Source organism: Physella acuta, unplaced genomic scaffold (genome assembly GCF_028476545.2).
Source record: "Physella acuta isolate Inbredline_101_S28 unplaced genomic scaffold, ASM2847654v3 ptg000144l, whole genome shotgun sequence".
Lineage (NCBI taxonomy): Eukaryota > Metazoa > Mollusca > Gastropoda > Physidae > Physella > Physella acuta.
The window spans coordinates 260949-283727 of NW_026731663.1; the positions used below are offsets into that span (position 1 = coordinate 260949).

The 22779-nt window shown below is 39.8% G+C and overlaps 1 protein-coding gene across 1 annotated transcript; it reads left to right on the forward strand.

Moving 5' to 3' along the window:
• The first annotated feature begins 1060 nt into the window (after nucleotides 1-1060).
• Nucleotides 1061-22620, forward strand: LOC131935415 (uncharacterized). Its single transcript, XM_059291816.1, has 14 exons — nucleotides 1061-1288; nucleotides 1472-1606; nucleotides 3281-3326; nucleotides 3966-4075; nucleotides 5235-5299; nucleotides 5957-6126; nucleotides 6630-6691; nucleotides 9020-9072; nucleotides 9347-9413; nucleotides 10075-10167; nucleotides 11810-11887; nucleotides 12110-12168; nucleotides 13985-14094; nucleotides 21673-22620. The coding sequence occupies exons 2-14, from the start codon at nucleotides 1490-1492 to the stop codon at nucleotides 21864-21866; spliced, it is 1224 nt and encodes a 407-aa protein (XP_059147799.1). The 5' UTR covers nucleotides 1061-1288; nucleotides 1472-1489; the 3' UTR covers nucleotides 21867-22620.
• The last annotated feature ends 159 nt before the right edge of the window (nucleotides 22621-22779 follow it).

The following is a 22779-nucleotide window of genomic DNA, read 5'->3' on the forward strand; positions in this document are numbered from 1 at the left end:
GTGGGTAATCTACACGTCGCTTGCGGTGTGATAAAAATGTTTATAATTAGAACTTGCCTAGTTCTTCGACCTAGTTCTTCGACTAGATGTGGAACTGATCAATAATCTAGTGGTGTAATGGAGGGAAAATGGTGGGGGAGGGGGAGTGGCTTACAAAAAGACATAGAACACTGACAAAATGGTGGGGTGGGGTTGGGGGGGGCTTGGTGGGATGGTAAAATGGGCGGATAACATTTTGTGGTGGGTTAAATACTGGGGCGGTTAAAGGTAGGTGGATTAACTAATATGGGGCGGAAAAATGGGGGTTGGGGGGGGCTTACATAAAGACATAAAGCACCGACAAAATGGTGGGGTGGGGTTGGGGGGCTTACATAAAGACATAAAACACTGACAAAATGGTGGGGTGGGGTTGGGGGGCTTAAAGACATAATGCACCGAAAAAATGGTGGGATGGTAAAATGGTGGGATGGTAAAATGGTGGGATAGCATAATAGTGGTGGGTTAAATACTGGGGCGGATTACTGTAGGTGGATTAACTAATATGGGGCGGCAAAATGGGGGGGGGGGGGTGTTAAAATAATATTGTGGTAAAATGGGGGGGGGGAGGTGAAAATAATATCGTGGTAAAATGGGGGGTATCAACATGATATTGTGGTAAAAGGGGGGGGGGGTATTTAAATAACATTTGGTAAAATGGGGGGGGGGGGGGGTGAAATAAAGGAGGTGTATGTCGCAAGTGGTTGTTGCTACTGGCTGTGATCGTTAAAAAAATCTATAGAGAGAGCCTGTCTGTATCCCTCCTTTTGCACCCCCCCCCCCAAGGTCACATATAAAATCAGATTACAATTCTCCAGGAAGTAACACTTTAACACGGCAAAAACCGGCGTCACGTCACGTGGTCACATGACATGATCACGTGACTTGCCGGCGCCAGATGTTTATCTGCGTTTTAAACTTCGATTTTTTTAAAAAAAAGATTTCTTTTTTTTAAAGAACTTTCTCGACGGCTGTAGGTGAGCACATGTTTCAGGTATCGATCACGTGACTGGTGACACGTTGAGCACACGTCGCTGGTCACCTACACGTAGCACTGGCCAGATTATTTTGACAAATTTCTGTAGCACAGTGTTGTGTCGTAGTTGGGGAGGGTTGGATTCGAACCTTCGCGTAGCGTGATAGTTTGTTTTCCTGGCGATAGTGTGTAGTTGTGTTGTGTTACTGTAGTGTTTTGTAGCACTGTTACACCAGATTTCTGTAACATTATTCAGCGTTGTTTTTGGATTAACAAGTAATGGTTATCTTAAAGTAACACAACTAGTGGTTACTTAGAGTAACCTTTTAAATACTTGTTTAGCTTGTTATTCAATTTGCTGCATATGACTTTGTTGGATTTTAACCTGTTAAATTCTTTGATACTTTAATCAATTACTGGGATTTACTGGCGTATAATCTGATTATTTTCTCTAATTAGTAGAGATTAATTATTCTAATGACTATGGCGAGCAAGCCACGAGTTTCCGGTCTATTTCTGACCTTGACATTGTCATTTTGTTTAACGGTTAGTTTAGGGAAGGTCCATGAGATCAACCAAGGCTCTATAGATAAGGTAGGTACACCTGACTTATGCTGAGTCATGTGACTTATGACTTATGCTGAGTCATGTGACTTATGACTTATGTGACTTAACTATCGTACCTGACCTAAGTAGATCTTGACCTAGGTAGGTCATGACTTCGTTACTCGTGAATTTATACTCTTATGACTTATGTAAATGACTTAAATAACTCTTGACTGACATAGTTATGGTTTACTTGACTTATGACTTACCTAACAAAAAATTTACGAAATCAAGTGTGCACCTAATGGTATAATTAACCTTTTTTTTAAATTTTAAATTTTAAATTTTGTATTTTATAATTCTGTTTCAAGTTTTTTTCCTCACATTGATTTGTTTGTTCTTGGTACGTTTGTCAACATTGATAACACTCAAACGTTCACCCTCTTTCTCGGTTGTGTCAGCATTTAGATGTTTTTTTTACATTTTGTTAGCACTAAGCCAAAAATACTTAAAGTTGTGACATGATTGGTTAAAAAAGTAAATATCTAATTAAAGAAATGTGATTGGCTGTTTGATACAATGTGTGGTTAAACATGATGACATAGATCACGAGTCTGTGGGGATTGGACTGACAGCATCGTTCATTTAGCGTGATGGACCGACAGCATCGTTCATTTAGCGTGATGGACTGACAGCATCGTTCATTTAGCGTGATGGACTGACAGCATCGTTCATTTAGCGTGATGGACTGACAGCATCGTTCATTAAGCGTGATGGACCGACAGCATCGTTCATTTAGAGTGATGGACTGACAGCATCGTTCATTTAGCGTGATGGACTGACACCATCGTTCATTAAGCGTGATAAACTGACAGCATCGTTCATTTAGCGTGATGGACTGACAGCATCGTTCATTTAGCGTGATGGACTGACACCATCGTTCATTTAGCGTGATGGACTGACAGCATCGTTCATTTAGCGTGATGGACTGACAGCATCGTTCATTAAGCGTGATACACTGACAGCATCGTTCATTTAGCGTGATGGACTGACACCATCGTTCATTTAGCGTGATGGACTGACAGCATCGTTCATTTAGCGTGATGGACTGACAGCATTGTTCATTTAGCCTGATTAACTGACAACCTCTGTCGTCATCAGTACTTTGAATGGGCCCCTAAAATATATTTTATAAAAAATGATTTCTGAAAGGGCTGTGTTAGAGGTAAAGTATGGGTGGGATGGGGGAGAGGGGGGAGGGATGTGAAATGAGCCCCAGCTATCAGAGTAGCTTTTAGGCATCTCTTCGGTTGTGCACTGCCCCTCCCCTCCCCTACCACCCCCAAACCCTAAAGAAAGTTCACCCTCCCTGATTGAAAAATAAAAAAAAAATAATATAGAAGGTAATATATCAGTGTCTGCTCTCTAGAAATTTAATCAAGCTCCGCCCCCCCTCCCCTCTACCTGAAAAAACGTCTGAAAGAAACCCGTCCAGCTACACTGCCAGACACAACATTCTGATTGGCTGCTTCTGATCTTGATCTGTGTAGTTGATAGTTATCCAATCGCCTGCTGTGCTGGTTTAAATACAGAGTGCAAACATGCTGCATCTTTTTTTTTTTTATCTGTTGTAATTTGTTTCCTAATCTGGAATGTTTAAATTTTTTAAAAATATTTGTTCCCAGTTTTTACGTTTACATTTTGTTTCGCTTTTATTCCCAGTTTTTAAGGGGCAAGCTATTCGTGCTGACGTTTGTGGACTCACCAAGTAAGAGTTAATTCCCTTGAGGGTCTGAAATTTTTGGTACTGCGGTAGGCCCTTTGAGATTTGGGTGGGGGGGGGGGGGGGTGTTAATCAAATAGAAAGGACGGGAAAGCACTGCTACCTGTACTGTCATCATCTCCCCCTCCCTAAACGTGGTACGGTGGTGTAAGCAGAATCAAGTGTGCACCAAGAACGTGTCTATTTAAGCGGAAAAATAATGTTATTTTTTCATGGCTTAAAACACTTCAGGAAGTTGAGTTGTGATGTGAAGTAAATCAAGTAGGTGTAGGTGCAGTAGATGGATGGTATCAGCGGCTCTACCCCTACCCCTCTAAAGCACGCCCAAACTTCGGCGAATGAGGGGGGGGGATATAATTTATTTGGAAAAATACATTTTACTAGTGTCTGCCCCCTCCCCCACAAAATTAAGTGCTCCTCCCCCCGGACATTTCAAGTACCCCCCCCCTCCACCGGAGAAAAAAGTCTGAAAGAGATACAATCGACAACCCCCCCCCCCCCGTCATTTTAACAAAATTATGCACACCATTAGCGTGAGGTCATACGCAACACCATTAGAGTGAGGTCAAGTTACAAAGTGTTAAGAGCTAGGGTCTGAGAGTAACTCTGCTTCACCTGTTTCAGCCTGTACACGATGTCGCATCTTGTTCCCTTTCTACCTGGCCGCCTCTCAGGTGTTTCCTAATGACCCGGAGATTTTCTTCACTCGGACACACGACAAGAGCTTAATCCAGGTAGGACACACAAGAACTTAACCCAGGTAGGACACACGACAAGAGGTTAATCCAGGTAGGACACACAAGAACTTAATCCAGGTAGGACACACAAGAACTTAATCCAGGTAGGACACACAAGAACTTAATCCAGGTAGGACACATGACAAGAGCTTAATCCAGGTAGGACACACGACAAGAACTTAATCCAGGTAGGATACACAAGAACTTAATCCATGTAAGACACAGGACAAGAACTTAATCCAGGTAAGACACAGGACAAGAGCTTTATCCAGGTAGGACACACAAGAACTTAACCCAGGTAGGACACACGACAAGAGGTTAATCCAGGTAGGACACACGACAAGAACTTAATCCAGGTAGGACACACAAGAACTTAATCCAGGTAGGACACATGACAAGAGCTTAATCCAGGTAGGACACACGACAAGAACTTAATCCAGGTAGGACACACAAGAACTTAATCCAGGTAAGACACAGGACAAGAACTTAATCCAGGTAAGACACAGGACAAGAGCTTTATCCAGGTAGGACACAAAGAACTTAATCCAGGTAGGACACACAAGAACTTAATCCAGGTAGGACACATGACAAGAGCTTAATTCAGGTAGGACACACGACAAGAGCTTAATTCAGGTAGGACACACGACAAGAGCTTAATTCAGGTAGGACACACGACAAGAGCTTAATTCAGGTAGGACACACGACAAGAGCTTAATCCAGGTAAGACACAGGACAAGAGCTTAATCCAGGTAGGACACGACAAAAACTCATACTAGATAAAATTATAAAGCATATTCGAATTACTGACACACTGGTTCAACAGTGACACACCGGTTCAACAGTGACACACCGGTTCAACAGTGACACACAGGTTACACAGTGACATACCGGTTCAACAGTGACACACCGGTTCAACAGTGACACACCGGTTACACAGTGACATACCGGTTCAACAGTGACACACCGGTTCAACAGTGACACACCGGTTACACAGTGACATACCGGTTACACAGTGACACACCGGTTACACAGTGACACACCGGTTACACAATGACACACCGGTTACACAGTGACACACCGGTTACACAGTGACACACCGGTTCAACTCAAATTGTTGACATCTTTGTTAACATCTTGTATCTCCCTCTCCCATCAGAAATGGGGCATCACTGAACTACCAGCCCTTGTCTACCATAGAATGGACATCAAGTCATTTGAAATGTAAGTCAATTTCTAGTCGATAAGCGACCTAGTTAATGTGTAAAGTAGTCAATTGTTGACCTCGTAAATAGGTGTTCCAAGAAATTGGGGAACTAAATAATAAGAGACTTAGTGTATAGTTGATTTAGAGAATACGTGACCCAGTTTGTGGATTAACTAGTCTCCCGGGCCATCTTGTCAATGAGTGGCTTGGTTAATATGATCTAATCAACTGGTGATCTAGTCAAGTGGTGATCTAGTCAACTGGTGGTCTAATCAACTGGTGGTCTAGTCAAGTGGTGGTCTAATCAACTGGTGATCTAATCAACTGGTGATCTAGTTAAATGGCGATCTAGTCGCAACGATTTCTCCCCTCATTCAGCATGATATTAACTTGTGTTTCACATCACATAATATTGATAGGTTAACTCCCCTCGATTCGAGTATAAGGAAAACAATACGTTTCCATACTCACGAACGATTACCGCTGTTGTGTTCCATTCCATAGTGGTATCATTGAGTTATCTCGCCTCTATTAAATTAACATGCAACTTATTCCGCCTTCCTTTACTGATATTATCGTGTTATATTCCCTCCTACCCATGTATACAAAGAATTATCTCCCCTAAAAACGTTTATAATTCTAATACTAATGAGTGATGCCCCCTCCCTCCCTAGTATGAACGTTGATGTGACAGTTGATGACATCGTAGAGGAGATCGCACGAATCTTGTACGGCAACTTCGGCGGTCTGACCCGGACCTACACGGTACACGCTGATGAGCAGATTTATGATGAAGTCATCATGACCCCCAAACAGTCGGTCCTGCTGCTGTTGTACAAGAAAGGTCAGTGTGATGTGGTAGAAAGGTCAGTGTGATGTGGTGGAAAGGTCAGTGTGATGTGGTAGAAAGGTCAGTGCGATGTGGTAGAAAGGTCAGTGTGATGTGGTAGAAAGGTCAGTGTGATGTGGTAGAAAGGTCAGTGTGATGTGGTAGAAAGGTCAGTGTGATGTGGTCAGGCAGAAGATCAGGTAGAAGGTCAAACATTTTACGTATTAATAATATATATATATATATATATATATATATATATATATATATATATATATGTGTGTGTGTGTATAAAGGTTCAAATTTCGCCTCATTACAAATACAAGCCACACTCAACTAAAACAAAAATCTAATAAAAATAAGGCCATTATTAAGCCAAAAATGATCTAGTTTATTAATTATTGTCCAATTTTTTTTTGATAAGAACTTGTTCCATGTCCATAATTTTCTATCCTTCGTGTACTCACACAACTACTAAGCACATTGTTTCACTTGACCTCTTGTTTTAAATGTTGCAGACGATTATGAAGCGGTGAGGGTGTTTGAAAACGTCGCCAAGGCATTTCGTAAGGATGACGCGGTAAGCTCCCCTGTCTCAGGTTTTCCTGTAACGATGCGTGGAACATTGGTTCTCATATTTTTTTTTTTTTTTTTTTGCCTCAGACATGTAATTCACAGCGTCAGTTGTGTGCACAGTTTTCATCACCGGCTTGTGATGACTGATCAGAGGGGTAGTGAAGGGGGGGGGGGGGGCAGGGGGTACATATGTCTTCGGGCGCTGACCCTAGGGGGCGCCAAAATGGGTTGGAAAAAAATTAAAAGCTCATTTTAGCTGCAGTTTTGCATTATAAATATGAAATATATATAGGGGGGGGGGGGCGCCAAATTGAAAATTTGTCCCCGGGCGCCGGGAAGGGTCGCTACGCCTCTGGGACTGATACAGATTTACAATAGTAATATTTCTTTCTTACTTGTAGCCTACTTTCATTCATTTAAGGTGGTTTACTTATACATAGATCTAATACAAAACGTCTAAATATAAAAAATAAAATAAAATAAAAACCAACCTGAAAATGCAAATGTGCAATTAAATGATGATTCAAGGGATTTTTTCCCCCCTCGGCCTGGTGGGTGGGGGGGGGGGGGGGGGGGTACGGGGTGGCGTTTGGGTTTTTAAGTAGAGCTGAAATAAATGTGTGATTACAGAGAATTACAATGATGCAAATTTTAAGCAATCGGAAAAGTTATGTTATTACAACGAGACACATCAAAGCAAACATTCTTCCCCTTCAAACATCTATATCTATACAGTGCTCAAACAATTTGTTTTTTGTTTAATTCAATTGTTTTAAACTTTTAAATCAGTAATAATAATTTGTTTGATAATTTAACACAGCATCAAGGATATGAACATCAATTGCATACATAATAATCAAAGGGAGAAAATAAAATGGCATAAGACATTGGTTCTCATAAAATAAAGTGTACCCTTAAAAAAAATCACTACAATGTCAAGACATGCTGCAGTAACAAAATTAACTGTTTTAGTTATATCAGTGTAACCTGTGTGTAATGTCATGCATATTATTTTTAATTAAAGCTTTATTTTGCTTTTTGATAAGGCTTTGATACCTTCGAAACGTTAGTGAAATTTTGCTATTTAATAATAAATTAAATTTACTATGTATATTATGTCAATATGAATGCACCGAAAAGAACATAAACATTATCATTTCGGCTCAAACGGAATTTGTTAACTCCCTTGCTTCAAAGATTGTTTGATTTCACGGTCAAAGGGAAGTAACAAAACAATTATTTTATAAAATAAAATTTTTACAAACTTACCTCCCGTGGATTAATAAATAGAAATAGCAAACATAAAATAGAAATAAAATCAGTTTTTTTAATTTCAAACTTGCACCCTTTCCTTATCTGTCTAGCTCATGCTACCCCGACCCCAACCCCCATCTTATATTTAAGCTATTTTAAGAATGACCTCTCGTATAGATGAAGTTTCCGACAGTGCGGTTCTTGAATTTTGTCGATATCCTACTTTTTAAACTCTCGGTACTACTATATAAATTTTTAAAAATTAAACTATCCGTATACGACGTTAGTTGTCCAGATAATATGACAGTATTATACAAATTGTAACTTTCCCCAGTCAGATTCTGTATCATAACAATTGTAACTTTCTTCAATCAGATTCTGTATCATAACAATTGTAACTTTCCCCAATCAGATTCTGTATCATAACAATTGTAACTTTCTCCAATCAGATTCTGTATCATAACAATTGTAACTTTCTCCAATCAGATTCTGTATCATAACAATTGTAACTTTCTCCAATCAGATTCTGTATCATAACAATTGTAACTTTCTTCAATCAGATTCTGTATCATAACAATTGTAACTTTCTTCAATCAGATTCTGTATCATAACAATTGTAACTTTCCCCAATCAGATTCTGTATCATAACAATTGTAACTTTCTCCAATCAGATTCTGTATCATAACAATTGTAACTTTCTCCAATCAGATTCTGTATCATAACAATTGTAACTTTCTTCAATCAGATTCTGTATCATAACAATTGTAACTTTCTTCAATCAGATTCTGTATCATAACAATTGTAACTTTCTCCAATCAGATTCTGTATCATAACAATTGTAACTTTCTCCAATCAGATTCTGTATCATAACAATTGTAACTTTCTCCAATCAGATTCTGTATCATAACAATTGTAACTTTCTTCAATCAGATTCTGTATCATAACAATTGTAACTTTCTCCAATCGGATTCTGTATCATAACAATTGTAACTTTCTCAAATCAGATTCTGTATCATAACAATTGTAACTTTCCCCAGTCAGATTCTGTATCATAACAATTGTAACTTTCTCCAATCAGATTCTGCTAGCCACCTTGGATGTAGAGAAACATCAAAAGCTAAGAGATAAAAAGTGAGTACTTCAAGTCAGCCTTTCACTTCACGCTAGAGTTTTTGTCGCCAATAGACGTAGGCAATTAACCTGATTTTAACTGGCATGGTTAATTAGTCTAATTTTAATTACTGCTGTTGATCAATTTAATACTAACTGCCATTCTTAATTAATCTGTTTGCATTAGCCGTATTTTAATAACCATAATTTTTTCGTTTAATTTTAAATAACATTTTAATTAATGATGATTGTAATTACCTCATTTGATTAAACTCATTAATTTTGTTGTAATTAGGTTCTTGTCCAGAGATACCCCAGTGGTCATTTGGCTGGACGCCGAGGATAAAAATTCGCCCAAAAGGGTGAGGCACATTGTTGCATTCTTCATAGTCAGGCCTAATTCTATTGTTGGATATTCATCGTTTCTAGACCTAAGTCTGTATTTGTATTGATATGTCACACATCTAGTGTTTTCATTTATTTCTTTTAATTTATTGGTGTGAGTTAACTGTTATAAATGTATTGTCTGTCTTTGTCTATAATACATAGACTGAAAAGACCTTACTGACCCAGACTCTAAAGCGCCAGATTCTTTTGACCCAGATTCAATGACCCAGACCCTAATTACCCAGACCCTAATTACCCAGACCCTAAAGTCCCAGGTTCTTTTGACCCAGATTCAATGACCCAGACCCTAAAGTCCCAGGGTTCTTTTGACCCAGATTCAATGACCCAGACCCTAAAGTCCCAGGTTCTTTTGACCCAGATTCAATGACCCAGACCCTAATTACCCAGACCCTAAAGTCCCAGGTTTCTTTTGACCCAGATTCAATGACCCAGACCCCCCGCAGACAAGACCCCAATGACCCAGACCCTGAACCCTCCTTACCACGCAACCAGCCAAATCCCCATTCACCTCACCCGGCTTTAATCACCAAACCGGAAGTAATTACCCCACAGCGACCCTGACCTTCTGACACGAGCCCCACCCCAGCCCCTGATAACTGTGAGTTTTGTTTACAGTTCGGAGGGGTGCTGTCTGAAGAATCGCTCAGCATTTTTATCAACGAGAGGACTGGACTACACCGAAGCTACGATGGCGCCCTGTTGGAAGAGGTAGGGACCAGCAGTTTAAAAATTCTGAGGCAGGACTTACAAACATACTTGACATAGCTGAGGGGTAGTGTGACTGTGTTTTGGTAAATCTAGGGGTTAGTGGTACAACTCCAAAGGGTTGGGTTAAGGGCTGTGTTTTAGATGGAGGGTTAGGGTTAGCAATATAAATCGGTTTCGTTAGAACTTGAAGTAGATGTGTTAAATTAGTTCTTTTAGGCAGTGGCGTCGCTAGGTCGGGTGTTACCCGGTGCGGCACTTTTTGGTGTCACCCCCCCCCCCCCACACACACACACCAAAGGAAAAAAGTATATATATGTGTGTGTGTTTATGTGTGTGAGTGTGTATGTATTGTCGAGATGGTCAGTGAGTACGTATAACACTTTAAACTCTAATTATTCTTTATCTGAACAGGCAAGAAGCATTTTTCTTGTATATATTTAGCAATTTTTCGTCTTGGTGTCACCCACCATAAATGGTGTCACCCGGTGCGGTCCGCACCCCCCGCCCCCGCCCCCGCCTCTAGACGCCTCTGTCTTTATGTATGAGAATTTATATTGCATACAATATAAACACACAATTTCCTCATTGTAAACAGTATAGGGGCCTACATATTTATATAATGCAATATAGATCTACATTTCGTTTTGTAAGTTTCGGTTTACAAACTTCATATTAGCATAAAAATAAATGTACTGTAATGCAAATTTAAAAAATAAAAAAGCGAAAAAAAAAATTTAAAACCCAAGAACAGTCCAGACACCCATCACATTCCGTTGCCAGGCAACCGACGACCAAGAAGTAAACAAAATTCGTCCCTCTTATCTCCCAGCCCCATGCATGATTTAGTGGCCAGAAAGTTCTGAAAGACATTTTTCACCCTGCGGTCAAGAGCTGGGATGAAACAAATTTCTCCAGGTCTTTGATTTAACTTCACGTAATTCTTCTTTGGAGTCGGTAAATAAATGACGCACTACATGGTACCCCCCCCTCCCTGCAAACATCGTTATGATCTGTTACAAGCAGCATCGCCTTTGACATGACGTCATAAGCACGTGCGTGAATGCACGCATACCCTACAACGTCATACATTGACCGTATTACGTCACAAACATCTGCCCTCGCCACGCTTTATAAACAATCATAAAATAACTGTAAGTACACATCAATGGAAGCTTTCCTTCGTAGAGTTCAAGGGTTATACGAGGTCGACAATAGGGTGGATGTAGAGACACAGCTACATTTGGAAAGTTGTTAGTTTATTGTCAGATATAGATGTACAGGCGATTTTCATGGCGACCACCATCCCCCACCCCCCCCCCCCCCACACACACAACTACATTTGGAAAGTTGTTAGTTTATTGTCAGATATAGATGCCCCCCTCCCCCCCCACACACAACTACATTTGGAAATGTGTTTGTTTATTATCAGATCTAGATGTACAGACGACTTCCCCTGTTACCCCTCCCTGGTAACCCCTTTAAATCCCCCCCCCCCCCCCACACACACACTCACACACAACTCACAATTTGGCCTCTGCTTTACTTATTCACTCGTGACGTTTGTTTCCGACCGTTACCACCATTCCATAGACCATAATATCAGCACCACTTAAGAACGTGTATGTTTTATCTTCTATCACAGGCTGGCCGAGTGGAGGAGGCTGATAAAATCATTGAGAACAACATCGAGAAAATTATCGAAGCTACACCCGAGAATTTGGTAAAATTGTTTGTCCCGCAATGTTGTGTCGTCTGCTAGAAGTGACTTTGGAAAGACACATTTAAAAGAAAATATAAGTATCAAAAGTTATTTACTCACTCCCCCCACCCCCTTACTCACTAAACTTTAATATTAAATTGAACAAGTAAATTTAAAAAAAAACGTGCAAAGTTCAGTGACTTAAATTTCTTTCAACCGCCTTCATTGCTGCTTGTATTCCAGAAAGAGGTTGCAGATCAGCTGAGATCTCTTCAAGGTCAACTGACAGTCTATGAAACATCGTGAGTAGTGAATTTGTTAAAGAGTTTATTGGAGGGAGGGGTGAGGGGGGGGGGAGGTAGGGAAATATTGAGTAAAGTGTGTCAGTTCATATAGCACATATACGATATACAGCATATACCATCATATTGTAGATATACTCACATACAAAAAGACTTCTTGTTTACGTATACACAGAATTACAGCACATACATAACACGCCATACGATATATTGGCGACACACGTTCAAAACACATGTGCTTACACAACAAACACATGAGATAACTCATATAAAGACCAACAATTCGAAATGTCGCGCATTGTAACAAGGCAGCCTACAGCTGTCATGAACAGCCGCTTTGAAATGTTGCCTAATGAAGCTAAGACAGCCTACAGCCAGTGCTGTTGTATCCATTAGGCAAGGTAGGCATCGTGCCTAGGGCCTGAACCCTTTTAGTGCCTACAACATTTAGAAAACAATGAGTGAAAAAATAATTGAAAGTGACATTTTCGACTACATATTTTCCTGCATAAATGCAATCCTTACCATAATATGTATTGCGATATAAACTTTACATAATCTAGTGCACGGCCAACATTGCCAGCTGGGACTACGAATTCAAAAAGTGGCCAAGGCTTCGAACTTTTAGGGCCTACGAACTTTTAGGGCCTACGAAATTTTAGGGTCTATGAACTTTTAGAGCCTACGAACTTTTAGAGCCTACGGACTTTTAGGGCCTACAAACTTTTAGAGCCTACGAACTTTTAGAGCCTACGAACTTTTAGGGCCTACGAACTTTTAGAGCCTACGAACTTTTAGAGCCTACGAACTTTTAGAGCCTACGAACTTTTAGAGTCTACGAACTTTTAGGGTTTACGAACTTTCAGGGCCTACGAACTTTTAGGGCCTACGAATTTTTAAGACCTACGAACTTTTAGGACCTATGAACTTTTAGGGCCTACAAAGACCTTAAAACGGCCCTGCCTACATTTTTCACAGACAGAGATGTCGCCTACTGAAGCCGACACGCCGACTACCCGACACGCCGACTACCCGACACGCCGACTACCCGACACGCCGACTACAACCAAGCCAATGTAACATACACAAAACATCAATTCCTCTCCAGTCCAACAATAACTCGCCTTAACCCGCCAACCTAAACCTAAACCTGGGCTGTCAAGCTCTTCAAACAACACCTACTTAACACAACACCGGGGATTCACACACCATCACACCCTCACATTAGACCACCCACACATCACCACCCACACATCAACCAACTGATAACCCTGATATGTTTTTACCTCAAGTTGTCGGCCTTGGTTGTATCAAAGCTAAATTGTCAAGCAGCCAATAAAATATTAGGTAAAAAAAAAAAACAACTATAAACTAATTTTAAATAACGAAACAAATCAAGATAACAGAACATCATAACAAGTTCAAGTTTTAAAAACGTTTTAGATTTATCATAATTTTATATATGGAACAGACGCATTAGAGCACCATCACTACATCACGACTTGCTATAAAAAAAACCCACAGAAGACACCTAGCAAATAAAAATATATCTTCATTTTTCTGTGATATTTATATAACTGGCTAAGAAGCAAGTGTACTCAGTAGGCGGATATTGCTCTAAGTACAGGAAGTTTACATCATTTCATAAAGCTATGAAGAAAAACTTTTTAAAAAATACATTTATGCTTTGACATCATAATATATAGAGGCTAGCCGATCAACACAACGAAAAAAAAACCCACTAAATTAAGCATTAACATTTTATAATGTAAAATAGATCCAACTAACTTCAAACCCTCCCCCCCCCCACCCCCAGGATGATCGACTACTACCTGTTTGTGTTGACCAACATAGCTCAGGCCGGCAACACGGACATAGTGAGGGAGCTCATCTACAATGTGGAGGCCACGCTCTATGGAGGGGAAGGTCAGTGGTCTGGACTGTTCTAGAACTTCTTCATTTAATGTCTTTTAAGAAGTTTTGTTCTGAGACTTCTCTTCTTTGTTATGTAACATAACATATTCTAGACATTCTCATTTGTTCTTTGTTATGTAACATACAATATTCTAGACATTATCATTTGTTCTTTGTTCTGTAGCATGGTGTAGTCTAGACATTCTCATTTGTTATCTGTTCTGTAACATGCAATATTCTAGACATTCTCCCTCTGTGCCAAATTGTACCTTTAGACTTACGCTGAGTTGTTAGTCCTTAGAAATATACAGAACTGGGTTTAAAAAAAGCTTTTGTTGGAATCAAACAGAATTATTACTTTTAAAATAATTCTTTTAAATCCAATGTAGATTTTTTAAAATCCCAAACTATGTCCCACCTTGTGTGTTGTAAATTGTTTCTCGTATTTCTTAACTCGCCTAACTCGAACTAACCCATCATACACACTGACACCTCTTCTTAAAAACAAACTACGTGACGTAATAATAATTACACGAAAGACGAACAGGACATCTACCCAAAAGAAACTTCTGTTGATTTTATTCAGTCTGAGTAAAATAACGAAAACTTAACAATACAGGTAATATTTTGTAGAGAAGAAAGACATCATCTTAAAAAGAGGTTAAGATTTATTTCCCCTTTCTTAGTAAAGAAGGATTAGTCGCCCTTGTCAGGCAATGATAAAGACCGTGAAAGTAATATCCTGGTTGATGTACTCCAGGGGTACACACACGCACACACACCCGCACACATGGACGCGCTCTTCCTCGCACAGACACACACACACCCAATCAATCACGGAAAGTAACTCTTGATCTGCTCCGGTCAAAGCCTTACGAGTTATCGTTACTGTTATCCGGGGGTTTATTTTGGTTATGATAAGGAAACGTTGATGGATGCGGGGGAAAAAAAAGGGGAAACAGGAAGGAAGCCCGAAGGTCAAGGTCACCACGAGCCGGGTCCAGAAACGAAAGTAGGAACTATCGATTTAATTTCACAGGGGAGTTAATAACGGTAAAGATTGCTTTTTTAAAAAACTAAAAGCTAGGTTAACTTTTTCGTTTACCTGATTTATAAAAAAAATAAAAGTTGTCTTTAAATAAGCACTTGGTTACCGAACTTTATTTTGCCAGACAAAATCTGTTATCAGACGTCGTTATCGGCTGCACTACAGCTCAGCTGAAGAATGTTTTTGAGTGGTTATGTTGGGCTTTAACTTCAAAGTCTGAGATGGGTCAGATCGACTTAAAATTGATATTTTACGAAATGATTTTTGGCTTTAAATACTGTAAACAGACTGAAGTTGATTTTTTTATTTAGGTAGACGAAGCTGAGTTGATTACAGCCTCGTTATGTAAAATTCGTGCTCTCAACATTCTTAGAAATGTATACATTCCCCAAAACACGTTAGGTACCCTTTAGGGCTGAATCGGCTCAGTTGCTTTAAAAACTTTATTTTAAAAAAAAATCAACTGAGAAGAAAAGTCATAAAATTGTTCCAGAATACCAAATTCTCCTCTCATCTTCTCCAACCTCTCATTTTTTAACTCTCACTGATTTATAATGGTAAGCCACATTTGTTTCTATAACATGATTGAAGAGGTGTTAGCGTGTAAGTGAGATAGGTCGCTGTGACACACACAGAGTTGTGTATTTTAATTGTCAATCACGTTAATCTTGGTTAATACCAGCAATCAGTTGGTGCTAAACTTTAGCACTGTGTAAGAGCTAAATTCCAAGACTGTGTAGGAGCTAAACTCCAGCACCGTGTAGGTGCTCAATTCCATCACCGTGTATGTACTAAACTCCATCACCGTGTATGTACTAAACTCCAGCACCTTGTATGTACTAAACTCCATCACCTTGTATGTACTAAACTCCATCACCTTGTATGTACTAAACTCCAGCACCTTGTATGTACTAAACTCCATCACCTTGTATGTACTAAACTCCATCACCTTGTATGTACTAAACTCCATCACCTTGTATGTACTAAACTCCATCACCTTGTATGTACTAAACTCCATCACCTTGTATGTACTAAACTCCATCACCTTGTATGTACTAAACTCCATCACCTTGTATGTACTAAACTCCATCACCTTGTATGTACTAAACTCCAGCACCTTGTATGTACTAAACTCCATCACCTTGTATGTACTAAACTCCATCACCTTGTATGTACTAAACTCCATCACCTTGTATGTACTAAACTCCATCACCTTGTATGTACTAAACTCCATCACCTTGTATGTACTAAACTCCAGCACCTTGTATGTACTAAACTCCATCACCTTGTATGTACTAAACTCCAGCACCTTGTATGTACTAAACTCCATCACCTTGTATGTACTAAACTCCAGCACCTTGTATGTACTAAACTCCATCACCTTGTATGTACTAAACTCCATCACCTTGTATGTACTAAACTCCATCACCTTGTATGTACTAAACTCCAGCACCTTGTATGTACTAAACTCCATCACCGTGTATGTACTAAACTCCATCACCGTGTATGTACTAAACTCCATCACCTTGTATGTACTAAACTCCATCACCTTGTATGTACTAAACTCCATCACCTTGTATGTACTAAACTCCAGCACCTTGTATGTACTAAACTCCAACACCTTGTATGTACTAAACTCCATCACCTTGTATGTACTAAACTCCATCACCTTGTATGTACTAAACTCCATCACCTTGTATATACTAAGCTCCAGCACTGTGTAGGTGCTTAAATTTAGCACTGTGTAGGTGCTAAAATTCAGCACTGTGTAGGTGCTAAACTCCAGCACCGTGTAGGTGCTAAATTCCAGCACCTTGTAGGTGCTAAGCTCCAGTACATTGTAGTTGTTAAACTCCAGCACCTTGTATGTGCTAAACTCCAGCACCTTGTATGTGCTAAACTGCAGCACTGTGTAAGTGCTAAACTCCAGCACTGTGTAAGTGCTAAACTCCTGCACTGTGTAGGTGCTAAACTGCAGCACCGTGTAGGTGCTAAACTGCAGCACCGTGTAGGTGCTAAACTGCAGCACTGTGTAGCGTTCTAACAAGCTTCTGACTGTGTTCGCCTGTCTTCAGATGTTAATCTGCTAATTCTTGTGATAAGCCGTGGACGTTGTAGGTAAAGTACACAGATGATGGCTTGGCCATGTTTGTGGCCTGTTGTAATATGGCCATGTTTTAGTGGCCAGTTGTAATTATGGCCATGTTTGTGGCCTATTGTAGATTTGGCAATGTTTTGGTGGCCTGTTGTAGATTTGGCAACGTTTTGGTGGCCTGTTGTAGATTTTGCAATGTTTTGGTGGCCTGTTGTAGATTTGGCAATGTTTTGGTGGCCTGTTGTAGATTTGGCAATGTTTTGGTGGCCTGTTGTAGATTTGGCAATGTTTTGGTGGCCTGTTGTAGATTTGGCAATGTTTTGGTGGCCTGTTGTAGATTTGGCAATGTTTTGGTGGCCTGTTCTAGATTTGGCAATGTTTTGGTGGCCTGTTGTAGATTTGGCAATGTTTTGGTGGCCTGTTGTAGATTTGGCAATATTTTGGTGGCCTGTTGTAGATTTGGCAATGTTTTGGTGGCCTGTTGTAGATTTGGCAATGTTTTGGTGGCCTGTTGTAGATTTGGCAATGTTTTGGTGGCCTGTTGTAGATTTGGCAATGTTTTGGTGGCCTGTTGTAGATTTGGCAATGTTTGTTTTGGTGGCCTGTTGTAGATTTGGCAATGTTTTGGTGGCCTGTTGTAGATTTGGCAATGTTTTGGTGGCCTGTTGTAGATTTGGCAATGTTTTGGTGGCCTGTTGTAGATTTGGCAATGTTTTGGTGGCCTGTTGTAGATTTGGCAATGTTTTGGTGGCCTGTTGTAGATTTGGCCATGTTTTGGTGGCCTGTTGTAGATTTGGCAATGTTTTGGTGGCCTGTTGTAGATTTGGCAATGTTTTGGTGGCCTGTTGTAGATTTGGCAATGTTTGTTTTGGTGGCCTGTTGTAGATTTGGCAATGTTTTGGTGGCCTGTTGTAGATTTGGCAATGTTTTGGTGGCCTGTTGTAGATTTGGCAATGTTTTGGTGGCCTGTTGTAGATTTGGCAATGTTTTGGTGGCCTGTTGTAGATTTGGCAATGTTTTGGTGGCCTGTTGTAGATTTGGCAATGTTTTGGTGGCCTGTTGTAGATTTGGCAATGTTTTGGTGGCCTGTTGTAGATTTGGCAATGTTTGTTTTGGTGGCCTGTTGTAGATTTGGCAATGTTTTGGTGGCCTGTTGTAGATTTGGCAATGTTTTGGTGGCCTGTTGTAGATTTGGCAATGTTTTGGTGGCCTGTTGTAGATTTGGCAATGTTTTGGTGGCCTGTTGTAGATTTGGCAATGTTTTGGTGGCCTGTTGTAGATTTGGCAATGTTTTGGTGGCCTGTTGTAGATTTGGCAATGTTTTGGTGGCCTGTTGTAGATTTGGCCATGTTTGTGACCTCTGGTGTAGCACTTAAAGTACGCCCCATCCATGTAACTTGTTTGTGTTGAGGTTTCCACACCAAGATAAGCGTAACACACTGGCACCGTGAAGGATGCGCAGGACTACATCTGCGCATATCAGCGAGCTGTAATACGCGCATGGCTAGCCTCGCGCATGTCAGCACGCGGTGTGGCCAGATTTAATGCCGTTAATGAAAACTTTAATGAGCACCCTGAATGTATTCTCTTGTAAATATTTTTAGTTTTTTTTAAACTGGTTTCATCACATCATCGGAGATGAATGTACGGTATTAAAGTCTGCGTGTGTGTTCGTGTGTGTGCGTGCGTGCGTGCGCGTATGTGTATATATATATATATATATATATATATATATATATATATATATATATATATATATATATATATATGTGTGTGTGAGTTAGTGTATGCATATGTTATGCTTTTAAGACGTGATGATATTTTGAAAAAAAAACGTTGATATTGTGATAGAGTGTGATATTCTAGCATATGTTGATATTTTGACAACAGAAGATAATCTGAGAATAGGGTGATTTGACAAAGAATAGAATAATAACGGAAGATGATTTTTGTCAAATGATGATAAAATAATGATAATATAACGAATAAGCAAAGCATGTTTTGGTTAAAGGATGTTATTCAGAGATAGATGAATGCACTTTAAAATCTCTAAGCAGGGTATAACTTTTATTACCACTGCGACACGCACCACAGTGAGGTATCACATGATGGTCACGTGAGATGGGGCGAGGGTCACGCGAGGAGTAGAGTGCAGGGGTCATACAAGATGGCGTGTGTTCTTGACATCTGCCCTCGGCATGTTCTGGTAGACAAACATGGCATTGTAGAGGAAAGCATGGCGGCACAGGGGTGGGGTACCAGTCCAATAGGTGGGGGAGGGGGGGGGGGCGGTAGGTATAAATGTAAGTTCTAAGTATATAGAGTAAGATGAGGGGTGGGGGCTATAAGGGAATATGATCGGGTGTGGAACGGCTGTTGATTTTTTTTTATGTATGGTGTAGGCTACAGTGTTTCTCCGAGGGGGGAGGGCACTAAAAAAAATTGGTGGGGGGGGGGGGGCGTACTAAAATTTCCAGGTGGGGGGGGGCGGACACTGTTAAAAGTATATATTTTCTATATAAATTCCATTTCGTTCGGGGTGGGGGGAAGGCAGAGATGCCTGGAAGAAACTCTGATGGTGTATAGTATACGGTTTATATGAGTAGTTAAAGAAAGCAATGACTAAGCTTTGTGATAACTTACCATACAAATCTAGTGTTATATCAATGGTTTTTGCTTTCTTAAGTCTTAATTACTAAACATTTAATAATTTAGAAATGTTGTCGAAGGGGAGAGTGTCTGATAAAATGGCCGTATTTAAGTCACTGTCAAAAAATATTAAGGCACTAACATTCGGGTTTTAAAATAAAGTATGCTGCATGCTAGTAACTGTTAAAGTAGGCTTATTAAATGAAAAAAAATTCGGTTCATGCTTAATTTTTAAGTGCAAATAGCACTATGTCAAGGGCGGTAAACCTACAGAATTCACGTTGAATAGATTTAACTTCAATCATCCCTGCAAATAGCTCTATGACAAGGGCGGTTAATCTGCAACTCTTGAGTAGCATGCAACTCTTTGGATAATAAAAATCGGATAAGTTCAAACTTTTTTTTAGAAACAAAAGAAATGTTAATAGCTCCTACACTGTACACCACACACATATATGACAAATACGAGAGTGTTTAAGTACAAGACATGTATGTGCTTGTTGTGGTTGGATCTAAACACATATCATGTTAAACCGTTGAATTGACAACAACCCCCCAGGTTCCTCCCCCCCTCCCTTCTGCTGTTTGTCGTGTAAGACCATCAAGACTGACATGATCCGATCTCATCCCAAAAGATTTCACCCGCCCCATCTTTCATGTGGTCACGTAGTCTCTACTCGTCTTGTCAACTTCATCAGCTTATTGGTGGCTTTGTTTGAATGAGTGTGTTCCTGATTGTGTTTCTGATTGTGTTCCTGATTGTGTTTCTGATTGTGTTTCTGATTGTGTTTCTGATTGTGTTCCTGATTGTGCTTCTGATTGTGTTCATTATTGTGTTTCTGATTGTGTTCATTATTGTGTTCATTATTGTGTTTCCGATTGTGTTTCTGATTGTGTTTCTAATTGTGTTTCTGATTGTGTTTCTAATTGTGTTTCTGATTGTGTTTCTGATTGTGTTTCTGATTGTGTTCATTATTGTGTTTCTGATTGTGTTCATTATTGTGTTTCTGATTGTGTTTCTGATTGTGTTCATTATTGTGTTGCTGATTGTGTTCATTATTGTGTTTCTGATTGTGTTCATGATTGTGTTCATTATTGTGTTGCTGATTGTGTTCATTATTGTGTTTCTGATTGTGTTCATGATTGTGTTTCTGATTTTGTTCATGATCGTTTTTCTGATTGTTTCTGATTGTTTCTGATTGTGTTCATTATTGTGTTTCTGATTGTGTTTCTGATTGTGTTTCTGATTGTGTTTCTGATTGTGTTTCTGATTTTTTTCCCCTTTTTCTCTACGACATGAACTAGAGTAGACCAATTTTGTACAATTTTTTTGTCCATCTCAGTCTCTGATTTTTTTCCCCACCATGGCACCGATTCTACGCCTACACTAACAAAGAGAAAACTGATTGTGTATTTTATTTATTGTGTATATATAATAAAATATCCTTTCATTACCCTAATTAAATTATGTAGATAATAATAAAACACTTGTGCCCCGTCTCAAATGGCTCAACATGTGAATAGAAACAAATTATATTTTGTTTTTTCTGAGCGGTATTTAATTTACGTTTTTTCTGGCTGAGTCCGGTTCCCCCCCCCCCCCCCCCCTCCCAAGTTTAGATGAAATCATTGATAACCTAAGGGTGAGCTAAATAAATCAAGACTTTCAAAAATCCGCTTTACCCATTGGCCACACCTTTCCATAATGCACTCTGAACATTGCAGTATTTAGGACGTGTTTCTAGACCAAAATATCCTGACGTAATCAATGCTTAATGATGTATGTCTAACTCCTCAGACACCAAGACCAAAGCTGAAGAATCCTTGAAGCGACAGAAGAACGTGTACCTCTTCTTCCGTCAAGCCGAGCGGGACTTCAAGGACGAGCAGAAGAAAAAAGAGAAGGCGGAGAAGAAAGCCAAGGAGCAGAAGATGAAGGAAGTCGTCCTCGAACAGCCCGCCAAACACACCCACATCCACACTGAGCTTTGAGCAGACACAGTTACCGCCCCTAGCTCGGCTCATTTAATTTTTTTGGAGTTTCGTCTTTTTATGTTATAATGACGTGACACGTTTTTAAATGTTTCTGCTGATGACGTGAGCGTGGTATGTTCACGTCTGGCGAGGCTGTGCATGTCAGATCTGAACTGTGTGTCCTCGTCTGTCATACGTGATCCAGCAATCTGACATGTCTTTCCTGGTCTGTCATACGTTATCCAGCAGTCTGTCAAAGTTTAGCTTAGCATTGCGTGATATTTGAGTAGTTGTCTGTTGTAGTTGTTTGAATGTATGGCTTGCTTTAATGTGGTTGTGGTTCAATTCACGTCATTTTATAACATGTATAATGTGGTTGTTGTTCAATTCACGTCATTTTATAACATGTATTATGTGGTTGTGGTTAAATTCATGTCATTCAAGCCTTGTCTGTTGTATTTGTTGTTAACACTCACGTCCTTCATAGCTAGGTGAATTGGCTGTGGTTTAAATTCAAGTATTTCACGAGCTTAGATAAATAGCAACCATTTTCGTCATCAACATCCACGTGACAAGATAGAAGCATAGAAGATCACAATAATTTGTACACAAGATTGTATGTGTTTTGTATATTGTATTTGTGTCGATTGTATTGTATATTGCGATGTATGATGTATCGTTCATCGTAGATTGTGGTACATAATGTGTACATCCATGAGAAACTGTGTACGATATTATGTTAATTGAACTAACTGGAGACTATATTCCAATAAAAATGTGAAGATTTAGTGTTTGAGCCATTTTACATGTCAACGAACTGTCTGAAAGTTATCTTTTACTAGTGCACGGATGTGTTTATTGGTTTTGTGGTAATGGTGTTTGATGATTGTGTAGGGGTGGCAGTGGCGTAGGGAGGTCGGGTGTCACCCGG

Coding starts and splice junctions, on each gene's coding strand:
- LOC131935415 (XM_059291816.1), top strand. CDS start 1,490: ATGACTATGGCGAGCAAGCCACGAGTTTCCGGTCTATTTCTGACCTTG. Junction 11,888..12,109: donor AAGCTACACCCGAGAATTTG/GTAAAATTGTTT, acceptor CTTGTATTCCAG/AAAGAGGTTGCAGATCAGCT. Junction 12,169..13,984: donor CTGACAGTCTATGAAACATC/GTGAGTAGTGAA, acceptor CCCCACCCCCAG/GATGATCGACTACTACCTGT.